The 25,066-nt window shown below is 46.0% G+C and overlaps 1 protein-coding gene across 7 annotated transcripts in view; it reads right to left on the bottom strand.

The window, feature by feature from the left end:
* The window catches only part of WWC1 (WW and C2 domain containing 1), a 173,304-nt gene that overhangs the window by 53,126 nt on the left and 95,112 nt on the right, over window positions 1-25,066 (bottom strand). For all 7 annotated transcript variants that reach the window (XM_008015248.3, XM_008015251.3, XM_008015250.3 and 4 more), the window contains 6 exons: window positions 18,778-18,854; window positions 16,652-16,731; window positions 9,444-9,573; window positions 7,430-7,576; window positions 6,094-6,167; window positions 1,865-2,107 (listed from right to left, as the gene is read on the bottom strand). In XM_008015248.3, coding sequence (XP_008013439.2) covers window positions 1,865-2,107; window positions 6,094-6,167; window positions 7,430-7,576; window positions 9,444-9,573; window positions 16,652-16,731; window positions 18,778-18,854 — 751 coding nt within the window. The remainder of the gene's footprint in view (window positions 1-1,864; window positions 2,108-6,093; window positions 6,168-7,429; window positions 7,577-9,443; window positions 9,574-16,651; window positions 16,732-18,777; window positions 18,855-25,066) is intronic.

Below are 25,066 nucleotides of genomic sequence, written 5' to 3' on the forward strand. Positions count from 1 at the left end.
GCATACAGACACAGGCCTTATCCCCAAAGCACAAAATCCCAGAGAAAGCATAATGGAGCCGTGGTGCTAAAGAAGACTTCTAGCAAGGTGCTTCCAAGGACTGCAGAACACCAATTATTCAAGCTCTGTCCTTCTCCTTCTCCCACCAACGGGTGGTGGGTCAGGGCTAATCAGCTGCTGCTGCCAATGAAGAACGGAAGAGAGGAAATGGATACACTTTGGACATTACTGCTAGCAGTTCTGACTAAGCAACTAGTGGGGAGAGATTCCCGCCATCAACGAGTCAAGAGAGTCTCTGAAGCCATGGGAAGCTAGGCGAGAACTTGGTGAACCTGATCCACCTGGCACCATGCCATGTGCAACTGGGGCTCACTCAATTGCTAGGATGGTACTGCAGGCTGGGCGCCTTAGAGCTCGAAGGCTCCCTGGAAGACCCATGGTGGGGTGACAGAGTGAGCACAGACAGGCATCTCTAGGACTCCCAACTGCTTCAACTGAGGCACTAGGCACGTTTACTTGCTTCATAAGCTGGGCTTCTTCCTCTGATTTCACTAGAAAAAGGAATTCCCTTGCTCATATTCCAAACACACACCACACACACACACTTGAAAATCACCAGCTTCACTTCTAAGCTCCTTAGGGGCAGGGACCTTGCTGAATAAAGGCTCCTGCGAAAAACATGGTGAAAATAAGTATAATAGATTTAAAGGTCATGGGGCAGGGACCATGTCTTGTTAATTTCTGAATCCCCCAAATTGCCTTGCACACACAATCCGTGCAGCAAAGCGTTTCTCAAATGAATGAGTAAACATTGGCTGATGAACAGAATGAATGAATGAACTTGAAGCTGGAGAGCGTAAAGCCTATGGTGAGCACAGTGTTGCATTCGGTGCAGTGTGGGTGTGGAGGTTGGTGGGAACACTGAAGGAAATAAACAAAGACAATGTCTATGATAAGGTCTAAATTAGAGAATATAAACCAGTGGCTTTTAGGTTATATCAGGCCTACAGATGAGGCTGATTTGCATTTTTTGAAAAAAACTTCTGGATTAGTTCCCAATATTTAAAAATAAAAAATCCAAACGACTCTTTTGTTTGAAGTACAGGCAGCTCTGGCAGCCCAAGGCCTGTACTCCCATTTGCTGCAGCAGACAGACAGCACCTGCTCGAGACCAGTGGGGTCTGTGCACTCTGGTCTGACACAGACCACTGCCAGGTGGGTCTCCAGCATTTCTGTGACCTGCTTGGCTCCTATAAGCATGCCAGTTTGCAACCCCCACCCAGACCAGTGTTTTTCAAACTGCAAACTGCAACCCCTTACTTAGCATGGGGTGAAATCAATTTGGTGAGTCATGAACTGCACGAAACAAAATGCAATAGAAGAGAGAAAACATCAGAGGACCATCACAGGTAGAAGACAGAAAACATCAGAGGACCATCACAGGTAGAAGAGAGAAAACATCAGAGGACCATCACAGGTAGAAAGAGCATGCACTATTTTGTGAACCTTGTGTCAGGTCACAGTATAAAATGTGCATCACTGTCAAGAAATTGGAAAATGACTGCTTTAAATTATATAGAGTTATGTGGCTTAATTGAGTCAGAAGATACATTTTTGAATACCTGCACCTAAGCAGACTTTTTGGTAGCATGGTTCACCATGCAAAGTACCAGGGTAGCTGGTGCACTGGATGGCGAATCATCTTTCCTGATTTCCTATGTAGGCAATCTGAGAGATCTCTGAACTGAGCATGCTCAGGGTGAAGCCCAGGGGCCTGGAGCCCCCTCATCCTTCCGCCATCTGGGGGCTGAGGACAGACTGCCAGTGAGAGAAGGTCCTACACACCCTGGGACCCCAGTCCCACCTCTCCGTCAGCGCCTTGCTCTGGGTGTCCCGGGCTGCTTGCAGGTCCTTTTCCAGCCGCTTCCGGGCCATCTCCAGCTGCTCCACCTCCCCCTGCGTCCACTTGCGGGGGCTGATGAAGCGCATCTCCTTCAGCAGCTCCTCTTTCTCATTGATGAGGATCAGCCGGTCCCTCTCTGAGTCCAGCACCCCAGGCCAGGCCTCACTGTCAAGCTTGGCCAGCTGGATCTTCAGGTTGGCGATCCTGGGGGCCAAGAAAGCAAGCATGACTGGTGTGCCTAATGGCACTGCGGGAACAGGAGATGCCATGAAGAAACAGACATCTCAGAGCAATCTTTGACAGTTACTGTCTTCCTTTGATCAGCATGTCGTCTCAAGGAACCTATTTTTTTTCTAAACAAACACATGTGGGTGCCTACCATATGCCAACAAGGAATTAGGCTCTGCAGGGATGGGGTGCAGACGCGAACAAGGCAATGCCCTTGCCCTGTTCCTGGTACAATAGAGATGTGAATTCATCACCAGGCACTAACCTCTTACCACTGGCTGTGTGGTCTTGGGCAAGTTGCTCAGCTCTCTGAAGGGAATAACAAAAGCCTTTTCCTCATGCCATTTTGGTTGAAGGTTTTATGATATAATCTGTAACCTGCAAAGCACTGTACTTGGCATATAGTAAGTCCTCGCTACTGTTGTTATGACCTGGCATGATCACTTATTAGGTACGTAACATTGAGCCAATTCCCTAGGCCTTAAAGATAAGAAAAACTCATTCATCAGAATGATTGGGAAGGGTGTCTGGCACATAGCAAGTACTGAGTCACTGGCAGTTCTGGACCACTAAGACTACAACTACTGACCACGTATTCTCAAGTCAGAGAGAGGTAGTGGCACTGTGTGAACAACCGTGGATTTGGGGTCAAAGGCCTAGAGTTGGAGTCCTGGCTCGCTCTGGCCTTCCTGATGGAAGGGACCATTTCTCAAGAAATCATTTTGGTATCACAAGCTTCTAGCACAGTGACTGGTATACTGCAGGCACTAAATAACAGTAAAAGGAAAGAGCTGGCAGCCTTATCCCTTAACTGCTCTAAAACTCAGTATCCTCATCTCTAAGGCAGAGATGATATGCTACCTATAGGGTGGGTTATGTGAGAACATAGCATTAAGAGCCCTTTATACATTGCCAGGTGTTATATAGACCTTCGGTATTATCATCATTGAGTCAAAATAAGATTCACAGTATAACAACGAATACTGCTACAAATAGCTAACAACAATCATGACATCATCCTTTAGGACTTGGCCTCTGCAAAGTACCATCAGCTCTCATGCCCTGGCCACCCCACCCCTAAAGGGTAAGATAGGAGTTTGTTCACCTGGTTGGACAGATGCCCAGGGAGGATATGATGCACCTAAGACTGCAAATCATAAACGTGGCCAATACTTGTTGAGACCAGAGGACTCTGAACTCCCAGTTCATCTTACCTGCAGACAATGTGGCCCATTTCTTACTTTATCGAACACTGCTGGGGACAAAATTCACCATGATGTGTAGCAAAAATTCCACGTAGAGAAATCTAGCTAGATTTGCTTGTTCCCCAGCCAAGTATCCCAGGAGGAATTCCTATACACGTGACCCTTGATATCTGCAGGGGATCTGTTCCAGGACCTACCCCAGATACCAAATCCATGGATGCTCAAGTGCTTTATAGAAAATGGCACAGTGTTTGCATATAACCTATGTACATCCTCCTGTATACTTTAAATCATCTCTAGATTACTTATAATTCCTAACACAATGTAAATGCTATATAAATAGTTGTTACACTATATTTAAAATTTTGCATTATTTTTAATTTTTTTTTCCTGGATATTTTTGATCCTTGGTTGAATCCCCATGGGTAAGGAGGACTGACTGTAGTTAGTTATTTAAATTTATATTCATGTATACAGTAATCTATCAAGATTGGCTTTGAGACAATTTTGTAGCTGCTGTTCTCCAGTACTTTGAGAATGAAATGGTATGGTAAGGCCTGGCAGAGGCTTCCCCATACGCAGGACATTGGGAAGTGACTGATGCTTCATTGGATGTACTTTCCCTTTCCCTATGCCAATGCTCCTTAAATTTCGGGCCACATCCCTTTAAGAATCTGATAAAAACAACTAGTCTCTCTTCTCAGAAACGCATGTGTGACAAAACTTGACATCCAATGATCAGACCCTCCTTGCATTACTGACACCTCCCTTCCCCTCTTTCAAGTCCTGCAGCTTGCTTTCCCATTGAGCAGGCTGCTCTGTCCTTTACACTAAAATGAGCTTCGGCGGAAGGGGGAAGCAAGAGGCTGGATAAAGTCAGATGAGCTAGGAAGCTCTGTGATGAGAAGTCTAACGGCTCAACTCCAGAGGGAACACTGCAGTCCTTTAGTGTCTCTAGGACTGACCATCTAAGATAGGCATTCCTGCAGGATGGAACAGATCCAAGGTTCAGAGTGGTCCCCTTCAGAGAGGACAAGAAGTGGCTGTCCAAATACAGAGGTCTTGCTGTTTTGCTGGACCCCTGGGGGAGCTGAAATAGTACATAGGACATCTGTTTCTTTCTACCTGACCAGTATTCAATTCGTTCTTCTTTTGTTAATAATATTCCAATTTGTCTTTGGGAAACCACTCCTTTCGTACTTTCAAGTCACCTGGTTCCCATACCGCCGACCCTTCACAGCACCGGAAACACGACGCATGCCTAGATCTTTAGAGAATTCTAATTTTGCCCACCCTTAGCTGCCCTGTAACAATGCTTGGTTCACCCAAAAAAGGCAGGGAGTCTCAAACCCAAGGCTGGTTAAAACTATTGGGAAAGGTAGGCCCCCTTTCTGCAGGGATTGCTAACCTGGTAGTGTGTAAGCTCCAAATTGCTGGGAGTTGCCTTGTCACTTTGACAGGAAAGTCTGCTGTAGAGTAAAGCCAACATAAAGGCAAGCAGGGTGAAGAAAGGGAGAGAGACTGTGTCTGTGTAACATCATCCGAGTCCCTGGATCCAGCTGTGCCTGAAGGTAGGTATCTTAGGACTTTGGAGTTAAATAAGACAATACATTCCCTTTTTTGCTTTCTCTGGTTTCTATCAGATTTCTGTCGTTTCCGCAAAGAGTTCTACTATTCACACAGAGTTGGCAGAGGGGCAGAGCTGGGCACTGCCATACTTCACCTGGCCTGGCTGAGAAGGTCCACAGGCCAGACAACTTAGTCTAGGAAGGAATGGATGCAATGTGCCTGGCTTCCATCCACACCACAATGCCCAGGGCATTCTTTGCCAGTAACGCTGGCTCAGAGTACAGAAAGATCATGAACTTGAAGCCCGATTGTCCAGGGTTCAAATTCTGCCTCTACCATCTGGAATAGTCATGAAATATCTTGGTCTTACCTTTTTCCTGTCTAACATGGAGATAATAAGAGAGATCCTCTGCTATAAGGTTGCTTTTAAAATTAAATGAGAAGATGCATGCACAAATGTTTTAGTACAATAAACAATCTCAGCCAAGTGTAATGGTGCATGCCTGTAATCCCAGCCACTCAGGAGGCTGAGGTGGGAGGATCGATTAAGGCCAGGAGTTCAAGACCAGCCTGAGTAACATAGTGAGACCCTGTCTCTAAAAAAGAAAACAAAGTAATTAAAAAAAAAAATTTGTTTAGGCCTGTAACAGATGCTTTAAAAATGTCAGCTTTGATTATTATTTTGATTTTATTTGTGGTAGTGGAACCCGACTGCTTAGGATTCTGTGAAGCCACAAAACATCTAAATCCCAGAGGTCTATACTGCTTAAAAGCCCAGCTTGCTCCCAGCTGTGCAGGAGACACTGAAGCGGGTAGTGTCCACAATCTTTTTAGCCTGTTGCTGAAACTCCAGTTGTGCTCCTTCAAACCAAAATGCTTACAGGATCATGGGAAAGCCTCGGTTACAGAAATCAAGACAGGCAAGTGGGAAGATAACTCAGCTTTGAGATTAAACAGATCTGGGTTCAAAGCATAGTTTCACTCTCTATCTTGTGAAGTGTCCTGGGTGAGTCATTTCCTCTCTGAATTTCAGAGAGGATGAAAATATAAAGACGATAATAACTATCTTCATAATCTTTGTGAGGATTAAAGACGACGAAGTGTATGAAGAGCCAAGCACACAGCAGGCATTCTACAATAGTAGTTATTATTTTTGAACCATCCTGCCCCTAGCCCCAGCCCCATTACCTTCTTTTGGCCTCTTCATATCGAAGGCGCAATCTGACCTTCTCTGCCAACTGATTGTTGCTGTTGATGCTGAACTGGAGGAGAAGAACGAAGTCAGGAATTATGTGGCTGTTGTGGCCGGTGCTGAGTTGGGTTTCAAGGGCTCATGAGAGACTTGGCAGCTTGAGTGGGCAGTAGCCAAGAATAGCCCCCGCTGATGGGGCTGGCGGTGCAGATCGCAGGGAAGCTGGTGAAGCAAAAACACTTTCCTCCCTTCAGGCCACGGGAAGAGCCGTACACTCAGACATCGATCACTTTGAAAACAGAAGCCAAAGGCCCAGAATATCATCTTGCAGCCCCAAATGGCTTGGCTTGGTGCCAATTCAAGCCACAGAAGCGTGGAGGACAGTTGGTGAGGAGGAAACAGGGATAGCCAATATCAAGAAAGCCATTCTGGGGGCACTGGGGAGGGAATCCATAGAAAACTCAGAGAGGCTGCAGTCAGGAGTGAAACACTGCGTAGGTGGGGAGAAGACCCCAGCACTCACAAAGAGGGGTACAGTTCCTTTGCAAATACTTTGGCCTGCAGATAGCTAGTAGCTGGACACATGGTGGTGTGGGGAAGGAAGGGACAGCCTCTTTTGCTGTGCTAGTCTGTTAAAGAGCAGCAAGAGGCTACAAGGCTCACCGGTCACCCTTGGACAAGTGGGAAGACAGCTATGGAACTCAGGAACAGCATTTAGGGGCTGTTTGCCACAGAGGCTGGAAGGCGGATTCGTTCAATGTTGCTGGCTCTAGTAAAACAAAAGCTCTCCAAAAGTTACGAGGCACCGTGGGTCAGCCCTACTCTAACCTTTTCCTGAGCCACATCTGGACAGCGCTTTCACTAGTCATAACTAGGACTGGACTGAGCTTAGGAACTGGGAGTCAAGCAGCTGCCTGAAAGCTGCATGCATTGTTTTGAGACTAACAGGAGGAAAATGTCCTCTGCTGTCCAGCTGGGGAAAGAAAAATGGAAACGGAACTACAAAATAGTATGAAAAAAACCAAACCAAAACAGAACACAGAGAAAGACATTTTGTCCTTTAAACATGCTTTCTGTGCAGCATTAAGAGACAATATTAAGGGCCATGGTGTTCGTCACTGCAGGCTTTTCCTCCACGGCATCACATCATATCCTCCTGGGGCCAGGAGGTCTGTAAGAGAACAGAGCTCCAGAGGGCTGAGGCAGCAGCCAGCCCCGCGGAGAGCCCCTGGCCAGCTCCCTGGTGAGCCATGAGAAGGCAGCTGCCCACTACAGCAGCCTCCCAGCTGCCATCCTGTGGAAGGCCCCCAGCATCCTGCCCTGTCTACTCACACTTCCCGAGATGTCTGTCTGGGAGCTCACGTCCAGGTACTGTTTCGGCAGCGGGAAACTCGAACTCTCCAGAGAGCTGCTGCTGGACCACAGGTCTGAGTGAGACCCCCTGTCGGTGCGGAAGCCGTCCTTCAACATGGCAAGGCTCTGAAGGAAGGGAGAGCAGGGTTAGTGATGCACCTTCCCAGGAGGGAGCTCTAGGTCTGCCACGCTCCCCGTGCTTCCTTCTCTACCCTCCCTTAATTTAGGAACCCATGCCCTCCCCAGACATCCTACTGATCCTGTGATAGACAGCTAGCATTGAGTGGGTCCTTGCTGTGTGCCAGGCTCTGTGCTGGGCCTATGACATAGGAGAAACCAGTGTGGATGCCGACTCTGGAGCCACACTGCCCTAGTTGGAACCCCCGCTCTACTGCTTCCCAGCTGTGTGACTTCACCTAGCTGAATAACCTCTCTTTGCCTCGATTTCCTCTCCTGTAAAATGAGAATAATTGGCTGGGTGCTCATGCCTGTAATCCCAGTGCTTTCAGAGGCCAAGGTGGGAGGATCACTTGAGGCCAGGAATTCAAGATCAGCCTGGGCAACATAACGGGACCCCCATCTCCGAAAAAATAAAAGAATTGCTGGGTGTGGCGGTGCATGTCTGTAGTTCCAACTACTCGGGAGGCTGAGGTGGGAGGATTGCTTGAGCCCAGGAGTTCGACGCTGCAGTGAGCTATGACTGTGTCACCGCACTCCAGCCTGGGCAATAGAGCGAGACCCTGGGTTCTTAAAAAAAAAAAAGCGGGGGCGTGGGGGGAAGAATCACAGGTCCTATCTCACAGGGCAATCATCTTGATTAAATGAGATTAAATGAGATGACAAGTGAATACAGCCCATACTCAACAACTGTCAGCTTTACCAGAGTCTCACTGAATCCTGACAATAGTCATGCAAAGAATGACCTATGATTATCCCCAGTTTATTGATGAGAAGTTGGCAATTGACCAAGGCAAGATTTGGACCTGGTCTATCTGGCTTAAGGCTCTGCGATCTCAACCACTAATCAGAACAGGAACACGCCTCACTGTCCATGAGTTCCTCATCTAAATGTTTTCACTGGGCTGCCGTCCTGGGCGGGAGCTTCAAAACTGTTCTGTTTGTCATAGAGCATACAGCTTCCTCCACTAAGTCATTTACAGCATCTCTGAGGACTCCTAATCTGCCAGTGAAATATCTGAGGTCAGGGTGATTCCTGGAAGCGGAGGTGATATGTACAGGGGGTAAGAGAATGGGTCTGAGAGTCAGGGGTTCACAGGTTTGAATCACGGCTCTACCTTCCTCTCTGAGTTGTACAGTCTTTTTTCTGTAGGATGGGGATAAACTAGGGTTGATTTAAGAGATGAGACATGACGCATGCAAAAGGCTTGGCATAATCACCTGGCATATTACATAATATCTATTATAATTTGTTCAGTTCCCAGCATAGAGGCAGAACACACAATGAAATGCTTATAGAGATGCTACATTTTGATGTCAAAGGTTAATGATGTTGAAACCACCTCTCTCCATTGGATTCTTTGAAAAATAAGTCAGAGGCCAGGTGCACTGGGTCACGCCTGTAATCCCAGCACTTTGGGAGGCTAAGGTGGGAGAATCACTTGAGCCCAGCAGCTACCAAGACCAGCCTGAGACACATAGCAAGACTCCCTCTATTAAAAAATAAAAGTTTAAAAAACAAAGAAAAAATAAGTCAGGTAATTAAAGCTAGTGGCAAGGATGTGGCCTTTGGACTAGGCCAGATGAATTCCATTCCACGTCTGCCATTTACACTAGCTGTGTGACCTTATGCAAGTCACTTAATGCTTCTGAGCCTCCACGTCCTCCTCTATGAAATGGAACCAAAACCCCAGGAAGACTGGTCATGAGAACTCAGCAATGTGTGTACCATGTAGAAATAGTCCGCGTAAGACTGGCATACAGGAATACTCAGGAGAAATCAAGATGGCACCCACATCAACAGGAACTTGCATACCTTAATGAGATCTTGCTTTTCCTTTTCCCCACAGGTAATAGCCTTTTTGATGGCTTTTGTTTCTCTCAAGACAGCCTGAGCTTCATCCAGTTTGTAGCTGCCCTGAGCATCAGACATTTTCTTATCGATTCTAGGAGACAGTTAATGGGAAAGGTCAGCCTTAGATAGGGTGAGGGACAGGGTCTCCCCAGGCGAAAAGCACAGACCACAGGACTTCAGTTCCTTAAGAAGGCCCCTCCCTCTGTCCTGCTAATCCTGCCTCCGGAGGTCCCACTTGTGGGATAAGGCACAGAAGGTCCTGGGCTGGGCATGGTGGCTCACACCTATAATCCCAACACTTTGGGAGGCCAAGGCAGGTGGATCACTTGAGGTCAGGAGTTCAAGACTAACCTGAGGAACATGGTGAAACCCCGTCTCTCCTAAAAGTACAAAAATTAGCTGGGCATGGTGGCACGTGCCTGTAATTCCAGCTGCTTGAGAGGCTGAGGCATGAGAATTGCCTGAATGCGGGAGGCAGAGGTTACAGTGAGCCGAGATCACGCCACTGCACTCCAGCCTGGGAGACAGAGTAAGACTCTGTCTCAAAAAAAAGAAAGAAAGAAAAGGAAAAAAAAAAAAAAAGACAGAGAAGATTCCTGTTACACAGCCAATGTGTGGGGGTGCAGAAGCAACATTGCTCGTGAAGTCAGTGTCCTCTAAACATCAGCTCTTACGGGAAACCTTTCCTGATTACGTCCCTGGGTCCTCCAGGCTGGGTAGGGGCTTCCCATATACATCACACATAGCTGTGACTCTGCAGTCGTTACATTGTGTGACAGTTGATGTATTATAGTTTATGTGGTAGCATCTTTGACTTGACTCTGGGAGGCTTGGGAACAGGAGGCAGAGTTGAACATGTTTGTCTCATTCTTTTTTGGAGGGAGGGCAGGCTGTCCTGTGCATTGTATGATGTTTAGCAGCCTCCCTGGCCTCGCCCCACAGGATGCTGTTGGTACCCTCACCCTGAATGGTGACAACTGAAAATATCTCCAAGGATTACCTAATGTCTGTTGAGAGAGAGGGAGCAAAATCATGCTGGTCAAGAACCACTGTCTTTAATAAGCATGTGTAGAGCTAATGAACACAATGAAGCAAAGGACAGAAGGATGAAAAACTCCCAGCCCTACTACCCATTAGTGGGATGATCCTGGCGTCGTCTCTCAAATACACAGAGCCTCAGTTTCCTCCTCTAAAAAGCCTGGAAAACGTTATCTGCCTAACCCACATTCATGGAGTTGTCAGGAACATCAAATGGAATATGGGATGGAACATCTTGTGATAAACTAGGAATTACTGTACAAACATAAGGGATTAAAACGCTTCTAGCCTGGAGAGCTTATTGGCTTATCCAGGCCTTACATACAGGTTCATTTTGATGGGGGAAATATTAAAAAAAAAAGCGGGGGGGATCCTGATGTAGTTTTCTGAAGTTCAGACCAAAACAGACAGGCAGGGGTGAGCTTCTGGAGAAGGAGGGCCCAGGTGTCAAAAAGGTTCTGGGGGCACAGATGCATTTTAACTACATCACACTTTCGCCAAAGGCTAGGCCTGAGGTTTCAGTCCAAGGTGGAGAAAAAGGAGTTTTACAGTCTGCGGGAACACCACAAACTCATTATTTCAGCACGAGAAACTGCTCACAGGCATTCCTTTGTGGTTTTCTGCTACAGGCCAAACTGTCCTGGGCTAAAAATAACCCTCATGGGGAATCCTGAGCACGAGCAGGTTTTCACCCTGGCCTCATCGTCTGCGCCTCTGAGCAGAGGAGAGAGCAGGCATGGAGCGAGGTCTCAACACAGCCTCCCTCTGCAGTTACTTCAGCCTCCATGGAGAGAAAACAAAGCCCCGTTTATGTCTCCCCACTAAAAATAGCCCGTCTATTCCTTTCCAGGACTTGGGCCTGGGCAGGCCTATCAGGTCGGCAAGGACTGGCCCCAGATTTAGTCTGAAAAATTAGTCTGAGGGAGCTTAGAAGATGCTCTGTGGCAAGGAGGCTCCCCAGAGCCAGTGTCTGGGACAGGCAGTGGCCCTGCTGCAGATGGGCACAGGAGGTGCAGGGAGACAGTGTTTGTTGGAGCATGTCCGAGGGCTGGGGACTCTGGGGAGGGGGCTGTGCCCAGCTGTCCTCTGTCAACAGGGCGAGAATGGCTTCGAATCCCTGGCAGGATGAGACAGAAGCGGTTTGTCTGCTGGGCTTCCGACAGCCTCTACCTGATTTCTTCAAGGGCCTTAGCAACCTGGCCTCTGGAATTTGGCTCCAGAGAGCAGCTCTGAGAGGGAACACTCTTGGGATGAAGCTGGGTGGGGAGGGGGTGGGGGGAGAACAAAGGGTCACCATTATACACTCAGTGAATGAATCTTTTTTTTTTTTTTTTAAGGGAAAGAAAAGTGTGTGTGTGTGTGTGTGTGTGTGTGTGTGTGTGTGTGTGTATGTGGGGATGCATGTGTTTTAGGATTTCCAAATCCCTCAGCTGTCTTCTCTTCAGGCCTTTAGAGATTCACACACCCGGTAGCCACAGAGAGGTGAGGCAAAGGCTGACAGCAGCTGACTCCTGGTCCTGTCCAGACACCTTCTACCTGGGCACGGCAGGGCGAGGCGCTGCACTGCCCTCCTCCCATAGGGGGAGATGCCTGGTCTCCACTCTTCCCTATTAGAAAGGGAGCTGGCAAGTCAAAGTCCCAAGCTTTCATCTTGATTTTTCTTTGCAACCTCCTCCAAGAGGCAACTTTTAATCCTCATCAACCTTTTCCCTTCTCTCTTTTTTAAACAGGTTGCTGACTATGAATTGAACCAATATGGATTCGTGGCCCAGAGTAACTCAACTGCCCAAGGAAGCTTAACTGGTATCATCACAATCATGACAGGTGACATAGCTGCTCTTAAAAAACAACAGCTGGCCGGGCATGGTGGCTCACGCCTGTAATCCCAGCACTTCGGGAGGCCTAGGTCGGCAGATCACGAGGTCAGGAGATTGAGACCATCCTGGCTAACATGGTGAAACCCCATCTCCACTAAAAATATAAAAAATTAGCCAGGCATAGTGGCATGTGCCTGTAGTCCCAGCTAGTCAGGAGGCTGAGGCAGGATAATCGCTTGGACCTGGGAGGTGGAGGTTGCAGTGAACCGAGATCGTGCCCCTGCACTCCAGCCTGGGTGACAGAGTGAGACTCCGTCTAAAAAGAAAGAAACAACAGAGCTTTTGGCTGCTAAAGAGAAATTTTCTAAAAGGGGAAATTACATGTGGTTAAAGTTATCCTGGAAATTCCTTAAGGATAAGTTGTACCTTTCCCCATGTTCTGCCATAAGAGTAGGCACAGAAGTAGAAGTGACTGGATAGCATCCGTTAGACTCTGAAAAAGAGGCCTTACATTTTCTGGGAATGAGGAGGGAGTTATCTGGGATGATGCTGGGAAGAGAGGTATTGAGACATGAACTTCAAAATCCAGTAGTCCTGGGTTTCAGCCCTAGCCCTGACACCTGCAAGCTGGGTGGCTCTGGGCATGTTTTCAACCCTGCCAGTGCCCCCATCTGTAATATATGGCAGGACAGAAACTTCTCTTAAAAGGGGGTGAAGAGAATGAAATGAGGTGGCTGGTGTGAAGTGCTTCCCTGGCACACCGTCTAGCCCAGGGTAGACGTAGAGTTCATCCGAGTTCCCTTCCCAATACAAGCAGGCAACCAGCTAGAGGTCACCACCCCAGTCCACTCTCAAGGAGCTCTTCCCTCATGCCAGACACTACCACACACTTGACACGGATTTTCCAATTCAATCTTTACAACCTCTAGTTTTTCAAATGAACTCAAAGCTCACAGGGGTTAAGTCACTTTTCCAAGGACCCAGGGAACTGGGATTCGAACCCTGACCACCTGCCTCTCAAGACTACATTCCTGACTCTCTCTGCCAAGGTGTACATTAAAGGAGGCATCTTCCTCCACACTGGACGAAGAGCCCGGCTTCCGGCTAAGGAGTGTGGGCGGCTGGAGCTGCCATGCAGTCTTATCTGGGCCTGATATCAAACATGGGGCAGATGGAGAGGGGAAGAAAGGAGGCTTGTCTTTGGGGTTTCAGCATCAGCTTACCAAACAACAAGAGTTTTCAATGCTGCTACAGGGTGACAAAGTGGTAAAACAGGTTTGCGGTGGCTCAGAGAATAATGGGAAGTGTTCTAACCAGAAGCTCTTGAGGACTGCAGGAGCCAGGAGGCAGGGAGAACCCATTCAGTAAGATGACGGGAGTGAGTAGCCCTTAAACTGTGTGCTCAGAAGCTGTTTTGCTGCAAAGTGGAGGAATCAGGCTATTGCTTTAATAGGTCAAAAATAGGCATTTTCTAAGCTTATAACTATTGCTCCAAACTGTCATTGGTGCTACTGAAGATTACCAAGAAGCATAAAGCATGGTTCCAGGTCTTAACAATTCAGAATCTGGTTTGAGAGACAAGATTGGTATATGTATATACACATATATGAATAACATGTGTATAACAAAGATGTAAACATACAGAAAGCCATACTTTGTAAGACACAAAAATTACAGACAATTTGTCATAATAAGAAGCCATATACATATTTCTTATAGCATGTGTATAGACATCCAAAGGCTTGGGGCTATGGCCACAGAATGATGAGGGTAGATTTGAAATTCATGGAATGAGGAAAAGGTATAGTAGTCAGGGAGAGACAAAAAGCAAGAACTAGCCATCCATGCAGGTGTGGCTTCCCTGGGAATGTAAGTGAGATGCCCCCTGGGAAGGCAGAAATCTGCTGAGTGTCCTGCCTAGAGCTTCTGAGAGGGCTACCAGGTGACCTTCGTAATGATTGTACAGTGAGCCCACTGGATACACTGAACACAATTCAATGAATGAGTCTCAGTTACATGCTGTAGTTAATAATAACAATAAGCTAACATCTTTCTCTCTCCCTTTCTTAATTTCTTTCTCTCCCTCTCTCTCTCTTTCTTCTCTTCCTTTTTTTCCTTTTCTTCGAGACAGGGTCTCACTTTGTCTCCAGACTGCAGGGCTTTCTTTCTCTCTCTCTCTCTCTCTCTCTCCCTCCCCTTCTCTTTCTTTCTCTCTCCTTCCTTTCTTTTTTTCTTTCTTTCTTTGGAGAGAGGGTCTTACTTTGTCACCCAGACTGGAGGGCTTTTTCTTTCTCTCTCGTTCTTTCTTTTTCCTTTCCTTCCTTCCTCCCTCCCTCCCTTCTTCCTTCCCTTCTTTCCTTTCTTACTTCCTCCCTCCCCTCTTCTCCTCTCCCCTCCCCTCCTCTTCTCTCTCTCTCTCTTTCATTCTTTCGAGACAGGGTCTCACTTTGCCACTCAGACTGGTGTGCAGTGGTGTAATCAGTTCACTGCAACTTCCAACTCACAGGCTCAAGCGATCCTCTCACCTTGGCCTCCCAAAGTGCTGGGATTATAGGCCTGAGCCACCGTGCCCAGCCACAATAAGCTTTCTTGAGTACCTGCTAAATGACTCAGTTTTCTCATCTATAGAATGTGGGTAGTTAGATAACAAAGCATTCCTTATAGTGTTGCTGTAGGATCAAAGGAGCACACTTGCATGGAAACACTGCAGGGGTTCTCTGGCACAGAGTAACTGCTTGACAAAGCTAGCTAGTATAGTCACATCAGGACAGGTAACACAACTACTCTTTTTTTTCTTTTTTTTGAGATGGAGTCTTGCTCTGTTGCCCAGGCTAGAGTGCAGTGGCACATTCTCAGATCACTGCAAGCTCTGCCTCCCTGGTTCAAGCGATTCTCCTGCCTCAGCCTCCTGAGTAGCTGGGATTACAGGCACCTGCCACTGTGCCTGGCTAATTTTTGTATTTTTAGTAGAGACGGGGTTTCACCATCTTGGCCTGGCTGGCCTCGAACTCCTCACCTTGTGATCCACCCACCTCAGCCTCCCAAAGTGCTGGGATTACAGGTGTGAGCCACCACGCCCGGCCACACCTACTCTTAAGAAACAACAAAGTGCCAGGCACAGTGGGGCTCATGCCTGTAATCCCAGCACTTTGGGAGGCCGAGGTGGGCGAATCACGAGGTCAGGAAATCGAGACCATCCTGGCTAACACGGTGAAACCCCATCTCCACTAAAATACAAAAAAATTAGCTGGGTGTGGTGGTGGGCGCCTGCAGTACCAGCTACTCAGGAGGCTGAGGCAGGAGAATGGTGTGAACCCAGGAGGCGGAGCTTGCAGTGAACTGAGATCGCACCACTGCACTCCAGCCTGGGCAACAGCGTGAGACTCCATCTGGGCGACAGCGTGAGACTCCATCTCAAAAAAAAAACAAAAACAAAAAAAGAAACAACAAAGCTACCGCATGTTCTCACTTGTAAGTGGGAGCTAAATGATGAGAATACATGGACACATAGAGGGGAAAAACACAGACTGAGGCCTCTGGGAGGGTGGAGGGTGAGAGAAGGGAGAGGATCAGGAAAAATAACTAATGGGTACTAGGCTTAATACCTGGATGATGAAATAATCTGTACAACCAACCCCCATGACACAAGTTTACCTGTATAACGAACCTGCACATGTACCCCTGAAGTTAAAATAAAAGTTAAAAAAAAAAAAAAAGAAGACGACGACACAACAGAGCTGTATTTTACCTGGCCACAGCTCAGCTTCTAAAGGTGAAAATTACATTTGGTGAACGTTATCCTGGAAACTCCTTAAGTCACCCATAGAGCACAATGTACATGGCATCGTGCATACTTTTCTGGTAATTGGTTTTTGCTAGAAGAGATCATTATTCCTTCAATGAAGCACTTAGTGAGTGCTTTTAGGGGATGTGGATGAAAGGAGTGTGTTTTGTTTGCGTGCATATGGGACCCTACTGGATCGACTAGAGATGAGGCGTGTGCACAGAAATGCTCGGCAATGCTTGTTTCTGTGACTGGATAGTAACACTCAGCTGAGTGGAACAGATCTTAATGGCTTCAGAAGTCCACAGAACAATGAGAGTTCTGTGGTCTGAAATGACTCCCCTTTCCTCTTTCCAAACCCCACTCTTGGGTGGCGGTATCTTCAGGAAATGCCGGTGGAATAGAACTCGAATGATGAGAGAGCCACATTTTGAGAAGAGAGGAAAAAGACTGAAGGAGAGACAGAGAGGGCAGGAGGGGAGGCTGGGTGGGGAGCAGCCCCCATGCTCTGCGACGCAGGGTGCACTTACTTCTTCAGGGTCTGAAAGCCACGCTCTTTGAACTGCAGCTCGTGCTGGAGGTGAACCATCTCTCTCTTCAGCTTGTTGACCTGGAGGGCAGCAGACCATACACGGGGCTGGGTCAGAGGCTGACAGCAAGGTGCAGGCTGCCTTCTCCCTAGAAGGGGAACGCAGAGCCTCCCACTGCACCTGCATAATGACTCAGGTCAGCACCCATCGGGCCACACTGGTCAGGGCCCCCTCCCATCACCGATGTTGGCCTTGGTCTCTGCAGATGCCCATTCAGTCAGCATCCCAGACAGTGTTTCTGTAGGTCATTCCTAGCCAGTCCTTGCTCCAGGGAAACAGGAGGTGGACAGGAGCTGACCTGGGATAGAGTGGGCCTTCCCACTTCCCTGCTGTGTGACCTCTCTCAAGCCATCTTGCCATCCTGAGCCTCCCTTTCCTGTTCTGATGGATGAGGACAATGGCAATTCCCAGGGCCGTGGATCACTTAAAGCTGGCAGAGGCCATGAGAGTGCTTCATGTGGAGGCAAGAGGCAATGTAGTAACTTTAGTGGCAAGACGTGCCCTAGGAGCTAGGCAAGGTCTGCTGGTTTGTGTGGCTTACACTGTATTATTCAACTTTTAAAATGAGTTGCTAATAATCAAATCTTCAGAAAGTTCACATAATAAACCTAGACACATAGTTCCTTTCTGAAAACACCTGAAGATCTGGTAACACTGAACCCACATTCCAGCATGGGCACAACAGACTAGAATTCAAATGCAATTATCTTGAAGACTGGGCAGACCTCTCCTGGTTACACAGTCACCACGACTCTCTACTGCCTCACCCCCAGCCCACATCCCTCATTTATGTCTTCTTGCAGGCATTTGAGTTTGTGGAAACTGTTGAGTTTAACGAAACCACTTTTCAAAATACTGACTTTGCCATGAGCAAATAATTTCACCGCTGTGCCTCAGTTTCCATACTGGTAAAAATGGAAATACTAATATTTATTCCCTAAGGTAATCATGAAGTAATTAAAATAAGATAATGCGGAATAATCAGTAGCTAGGAAGACAGTACACTATATTAGAAACTTTGGAGTAAGACCTGAATCTCTTGTGACCTTGGGCTAGTTTCTTAGCTCCCCTAAGCCTCTGTTTGCTCATCTTTAAAATGCAGATGACAGCTTGGTGGTGGCTCATGCCTGTGCTCGCAGCACTTTGGGAGGCCAAGGCAGGTGGATCACCTGAGGTCAGGAGTTTGAGATCAGCCTGACTAACATGGTGAAACCCCATCTCTACTAAAAATACAAAAATTGCTGGGCATGGTGGCATGTGCCTGTAATCCCAGCTACTCGGGAGACTAAGATAAGAGAACTGCTTGAACCTGGGAGGGCGGAGGTTGCAGTGAGCCAAGATTGCACCACTGTACTCCATCCAGCCTGGGTGACACAGTGAGCCTCCATCTCAGAAAATAAAATAAAATAAAATAAAATAAAATAAAATAAAATAAAATAAAATGCAGCTGGGAGCGGTGGCTCATGCCTGTAATCCCAGCACTTTGGGAGGCCAAGGCGGGCAGATCACGAGGTCAGGAGATCGAGACCATCCTGGCTAACATGGTGAAACCCCGTCTCTACTAAAAATACAAAAAATTAGCTGGGCGTGGTGGCGGATGCCTGTAGTTCCAGTTACTCGGGAGGCTGAGGCAGGAGAATGGCATGAACCCAGGAAGCGGAGTTTGCAGTGAGCCAAGATCACACCACTGCACTCCAGCCTGGGCGACAGAGCAAGACTCTGTTTCAATAAATAAATAAATAAATAAATAAATAAATAAATAAAAATAAATTTTAAAAATGCAGATGACAGTAGTTACTTCACAGAGTTGTTGCAAGGACACGGGAAAATACACATGAGGTATTTCGCACTGTGCCTGGTATATGGTGACTGCTTGTGAAATGGCAGTTGCTACAACCATTACTATTACTGTGACTACTGCTTCTACTGTTATTTATTTAGGGCCTTGCTAGCACTGGCTGTCATAGCCTGGCTGAAGCATCTGTTCTGGCCTTGTGGGTGGGCTTGTGGCCTAAGACCTCAGTGGCACCCATCACTAGCACACAGCATAGGTGAAGAGGTCCTACCCGGGATTTTGCAGTGGCAATTTCAGCTTTCAGGATCTCAGGGTCATACTTAGAGCTGGATGATGAACCAGAGACCACTGTAAGGAAAAAAGAAAAACAAGAATATCAGTAGAAGAAACAGATTTCAGCAAAGTTGACTCATTGGCCATCTAAATAAACCTAGAAAGGAAGGACTAAAAGTGAACAACCTGAATGTTCAACAAAGGGGGATTTATTACATAAAGATGGTACACGCGTAAATGGGGACTACACAACTTAAAATGAGGATGAAGAATATTGAATGACAAGGGAAAATGTCGAAACTCATTATGTGAAAGCAAGTTTACAAAAAAAGTGTAAAGAATAATTTCTATTTCGGCCCACGCATGGTGGCTGAAGCTTGTAATACCAGTCCTTTGGGAGGCTGAGGCAGGGGCATCACCTGAAATCAGGAGTTTAGGACCAGCCTGGCCAACATGGGGAAATCCTGTCTCTGCTAAAAATACAAAAATTAGCTGGGCATGGTGGCGGGCGCTTGTAGTCCTAGCTACTCAGGAGACTGAGGTATGAGAATTGCTTAAACCTGGGAGGCAGAGGTTGCAGTGAGCTGAAATCTCACCATCACATTCCAGCCTGGGTGACAGAGAGAGACTCTGTCTCAAAAAAAAAAAAAAAAAAGAATAATTTAAATTTGGAAAATATGCAGTTTCCAAATATACACACACATATGCATTTTAAAAAGACTGAAAAAAATACCAAAGAGAACACTGATATCTAGAGAGTTAGATGGTAAATGATATTATCATCTTTATATTTTTATCTTTTCTTTTTTAAAAAAACAGTAAACATATGCTTTAACAATCAGAAAAAAATAACTAAAAGTATTGGTGATTGTACTTTATAATATTAATGTCCATTCGAAAAGGAAAATAAATCACACATAATCTTACCACCCTAATACAATTATCTTTTTCCCAGGTTGCCTTCCAGTATATACCCATGGTTCTATCATGTAGTTGTAACCTTACTGTATTTTAAAAATAGTATTTATTTATGTCTTGAAAAAGGATTTTAAGGCTTATGAAAGTGAACACTACATAGTAAAATACACTTAAACTAAGGAAAATGAGACAAAGAGAAAATAAGGATAAGGAAACAAACTGGTGACAGGCTCTGAGCCTCATAACTGGTAATGTGAGGGTGAAATAGGACCAGATATAAGATTTATGGTGTCCTTAAGGTAAACACAATCCCACTGTTCAGAAAAGAACAGTTATTCTTGGTCAAGAGGCCAGAGAAGTATTTCTCCTGGGAGTCCTCAATCACATTGTAGGAACCATTTCATCATCTCCCCTGTCTACCTACTAGCATCTGAACACTCTTTCCTGTTCACATGTAGCCAAATCACCTGCTGAGATCCGGGTTTTTCTTTTCTTTTCTTTTGTATGTTTTGAGATGAAGTCTTACTCTGTTGCCCAGACTGGAGTGCAGTGGCACAATCTCAGCTCACTGCAACCTCCACCTCCTGAGTTCAAGCTGTTCTCCTGTCTCAGCCTCCCGAGTAGCTGGAATTACAGGTGCACTCCACCACGCCCAGATAATTTTGTACTTTTAGCAGAGACAAGGTCTCACCATATTGACCAGGCTGGTCTTAAACTCCTGACCGCAGGTGATCTGCCCACCTTGGCCTCCCAAAGTGCTGGGATTACAGGCGTGAGCCACTGTGCCTGGCTATCATCTGAACACTCTTTAATGTTCATGTGTAGCCAGATCACCTGCTGAGATCTGGGTTTTTCTGAGGATAGAGAAGCTGATTTGGTGATTGCCGACAATTATCAGTGTCTGGAGGTAGGCATGACAGTCATGAGGGGAATGCTACTATTTAGCTTTGTTTAAAAATATTTGAATAGGCCTTTTGGTTATGCATAAGGCATTAAAATGTAATATTTGGAAGTTTGGGGAAAGAGAAAACTGCTCTGCATAATAACATAAAAGATGTTTGGCACCACGGGAAGTGTTGCGTTTCTGCTGAATTTACAATGATAATGATGATGGAGAAGAAAAAGACCGAGGTTTACCAGAAGAGATGAGTGGGGACAACGCTGGGGTGGCAAGGGCCTTGTAGCCTTTGTCTCAAGCATGGAACAGGGAATCCATGTACAGAGATGTTTTATTGCCAGTTTAAAGTTTTCATCTCCTGGTGTCTAATTCCTTTGGTCTTTGCTGGACTTGGGGATTTCGGGGATAGACCTGGTTGGATATTTAGCTGGAGGTATCACCTTAAGCACACAATGTAGGAAGGTTATAATACTATCATGTTATAATAAAATGACCTTGAACAAAATGATGTTATTTGAGGACCTGCTGTATTTCCCAAATACTTTCGACAAAATATTAAGACAGTTAACACCATTTATCACTCACTGATCAACAGTAATAACAGGGTGAAAGAAGACAGGAGTTGTCATGGTGGCAATAACCTGGGAATACACACAGAAAGGTCCTCAAAGGGTATGGGGTGGAGCGGGGGATGTCTGTTCTATGAGCACCCTGCCCTGCCAACCACCCTCCTCCTCAGGCTGTGCCTCTGGACGTGGGTCTGTACTGTGGGGCAATGTTGAGGTGACTGTGGCAGCAGCATGGAAGAGCCTGTAAAAATGGCAAGACGTGACTCAGACAGGGAGAGGTTGGCTGTGGGGACCAGTCACGCCAAGACTGACTTGAGGCATGCATCGTGTTCCCTGGGCATGCCCAGAAATCCTGGAGACAAAGGATGCCAAAAAGAAGAGATTCTCGCCAACTGGGCCACCAGGAGCTTTAATGTTTACACTCTGGAGTACCACTGTGAAGTGCACAATTTATACCTAAAGCCACTGACACAAGATGTAGCCTGTTACTTATCATTTTGTAAGTAAATGTTTGGTTGAGGTAAAAAATACATACATAGAAGTGCACACATCATGTATGTACAGCTTGAGGAATTTTCACAAAAGAAACACGCTCAAGCAATCAGCACTCCAATCAAGAAAACAGGTCATCAGCCTCTCCTTTGTGTCTGCATCCCTTCACTATCCTCTACTATGATAACTTTTTTTTTTTTTTTAATTGAGATGGAGTCTCCCTCTGTTGCCCAGGCTGGAATGCAGTGGCGTGAACTCGGCTCGCTGTCACCTCTGCCTCCCAGGTTCAAGCTATTCTTCTGCCTCAGCTTCCCGAGTAGCTGGGATTACAGGTGCCCACCACCATGCCCAGCTAACTTTAGTATTTTTAGTAGAGACAGCGTTTCACCACGTTGACCAGGCTGGTCTCAAACTCCTGACCTCAAGTAATCCACCCGCCTCGGCCCCCCCAAGTTCTAGGATTACAGGCATGAGCCACCGCGCCTGGTCCTACTACAAGAACTTTATATCCAACAGGACTTAAAATACTGTCTTGTCCCAATGTTTAATAGTTCTTAATTTTTAGTTTTTATTAAAGTTATATATAAACACAGTTCATATGAACAGTCCAACATAGGACAAGGTTTGCTATAAAAAAGAGCATTCCACAACCCCTATCCCCATAACTCACACCCTAAAAGAAAATCATTTTCAATTTCTTGGGTGGCTACCTCTATGTGTCTAATAATATGCATGCATTACTGCTTCTTGATCTTTTCTGTTTTCGGCATTACTTACTTACTTATCTCTCAGGAGGATGGGCACTTAGCCTCCCTTCTTTCTCCACTCCCTACAGCACACACATGCACCTCTCCCATCTCCCCATCATCCTAAAAGCAATAGCATACGCTTGATGAAAGCGATCTTCAGTGTTTGCATTATTTTTACTCTGCAAACACTATTCAGGGTGGAATCAGCTAGCTGACTTTGCTTACTTTTACTTTTCAGCATGTTTTTTCCCCCTTGAGTTAATTATTGTCATTTTTACATTTGCTTAGTTTCTACAAACTTATCACTAATTCAACCTCACATTCTGCCGGTTACCTAAATCTCATCTCCTAAAGTCCAGATCAGTGTGAATCTGGTGAGTTTTCTATTTTGGGATCTGTCCTGCCAGGGCTTCTGCCGTGCTTCAGTGTGAGCGAGCTGTTCTCTGTGCTTGGCTGGCTTCCTGAGATCCCCCTTTGTGTTCCTCTGCGTGTCTCCTCACCTCTCTGTATACCACGTCTTCCTTTTCGTTGTCTACCCCCTCATTTTGGTAGAACGTCATCTCCACTAGCTTCCTGAGAAAGAAACCATGAAGGAAATGAACTTTCTGAAATCTCACATGTCTGAAAATAGCCTTATTCGGCCCTACACTTGATTAAAGGTAGTTTTGCTGGATATAGAATTCTAGGTCAGAAATAATTTTCCTTAAAACCTGAAGCCATTGCACCATGGTCTTTTAGGTTTCCATCGCTATTAGTGAGAAGTCTGGAGCTATTCTGAGTCCTGATCATTTCTGTGTGACCTGATTTATTTCTCTCTGAAAGCTTTTAGGATCTTGAATTATCCCAGTGTTTGAAGTTCCACAATGAGATATCTTGGTGTGAGCCGACTTTCATCCACTGTGTTGGACACTCAGTGAACCCTTTCAGTCTAAAAATTCTCCTCCTTCAGTTCTGGGAAATGTTCCTGAATTATTTCAGCGATGCTTTTCTCCTCTGTTTCCTCTGTTCTATCTGGAACATGTTTTCCTCAGATAGTAGATTTCCTGTCCTTATAGTCTATTTTTTCCCTCTTATTTTCAATCTTGTATTTTTGCTCTGATTTTTAGAAGGTTTCCTCAGTTTCATTTTCCAGTCTTCCTTTGGAGTTTTCATGTCTACTCTCATATTTTAATTTCCAAGAGCTCTTTTTTATTCTCTGAAGTTTCCTTTTTAAACAATGTAGTACCGTGCTCTTGTTTCCTGACCACATAGCTTCTCTTAATGTTCTCTTCTTCATGTGTACTCCTTGTTTCCTCCAAGCCCTCCCTTCACCACATGTTGGTTTGAGTCTCTATTTTCTCTGTTAGAGGCTTTCCTCGGATATCTGGAATCTTGGTTATCTGGTCACATTTAAGGATGGGAGCCCAAAATGCTGACTGGAGCGGGGTTTGTGGACTGTGAGTTGCATAGCACATGATTTGTTTTCTATTTTTAAAATTTATTTTATTATTTAAGAGACAGGGTGTCTGTTGCCCAGGCTGAAGTGCAGTGGCACAATCATAGCTCACTGTAACCTTGAACTCCTGGGCTCAGGGAATCCTCCTGCCTCAGCCTACTGAATAGCTGGGCCTACAGGTGCCTGCCACCACACTCGGATAATTTTCTTCTTTAAATTTTTGGTAGAGATGAGGTCTTACTATGTTGCCCAGGCTGGTCTTAAACTTTTGACTTCAAGTGATCCTACCATCTCGGCCTCTCAAAATGCTGGTATTACAGGCATGAGCGCCTGGCCACAACACATTATTTGGCTGGACATGATTTGGTTTCATCCAGGAATCCTCAATGTCAGTGTCTTTCCAGCTTTTCTCTAAAGCTCTTCCCTGGTCAGATTTCCAGTAGAGTTCTCCACTGTCCACTCTAGAGGGTAATGACCTGGCACCATTCTGGGCACCAAGTGGTATATGAGGGCTAAGGTCTCAAAACCCTTCGCTTACTGACTGTGCTTTCAGGATAGTGCACTCTGGCTCTGAATTTGCCTTGTGTCCTGGAGTCCAGATACTCTATTTTACCCTCTCCAAAAAATAAACTTCCAGTCATTTGCCAGACTGAAGATGGTGGTTGCCTGACTGTATCAGTTTAAGGAAAATATCTCATGGTCTAATTGTCTCAGAAACAACTTCTACTCAATCCTCTTTGAGACCCTCCTCCCTTCAGTCTTACTTGCAGAAATAGCTGCTGCCACCAACATCCACGGTTTTTGCAAGTGCTCTATAGAACAGTGTTGTGAGCCTTCCTTACTATCAGCCCATTTTCTCTTTTCTCAGGTCTGCTACACAGGTTGCCACCTGTCTGTCTGCTGTCCAGCCTCCAAATTTTATTGCTGCTCCTTCTCCAATTTTCCCTAATCTTATATATACGTATGCCTTAAAAAATATATTTTATCTGATATTCTCCTAGCTTTGCAGTGGGTAAAATCAAGTGAGCGGTTCAACTGGCATTTTTTAGTTTTCAGAGATGAGATCTTGCGATGTTGCCTGGACTGGAATCCTGGGATCAAGCAATCCTCCCACTTCAGCCTCCTGAGTAACTGGAACTACACGTGTATGCCACCATGCCTGGCTTCAACTGGCATTTTTAACTGGAAGGCCCCCAGTGATTTATTTTCCAAATGGCAAATCAAGG

This window comes from Chlorocebus sabaeus, chromosome 23 (assembly GCF_047675955.1).
Source record: "Chlorocebus sabaeus isolate Y175 chromosome 23, mChlSab1.0.hap1, whole genome shotgun sequence".
NCBI classification, from domain to species: Eukaryota; Metazoa; Chordata; class Mammalia; order Primates; family Cercopithecidae; genus Chlorocebus; species Chlorocebus sabaeus.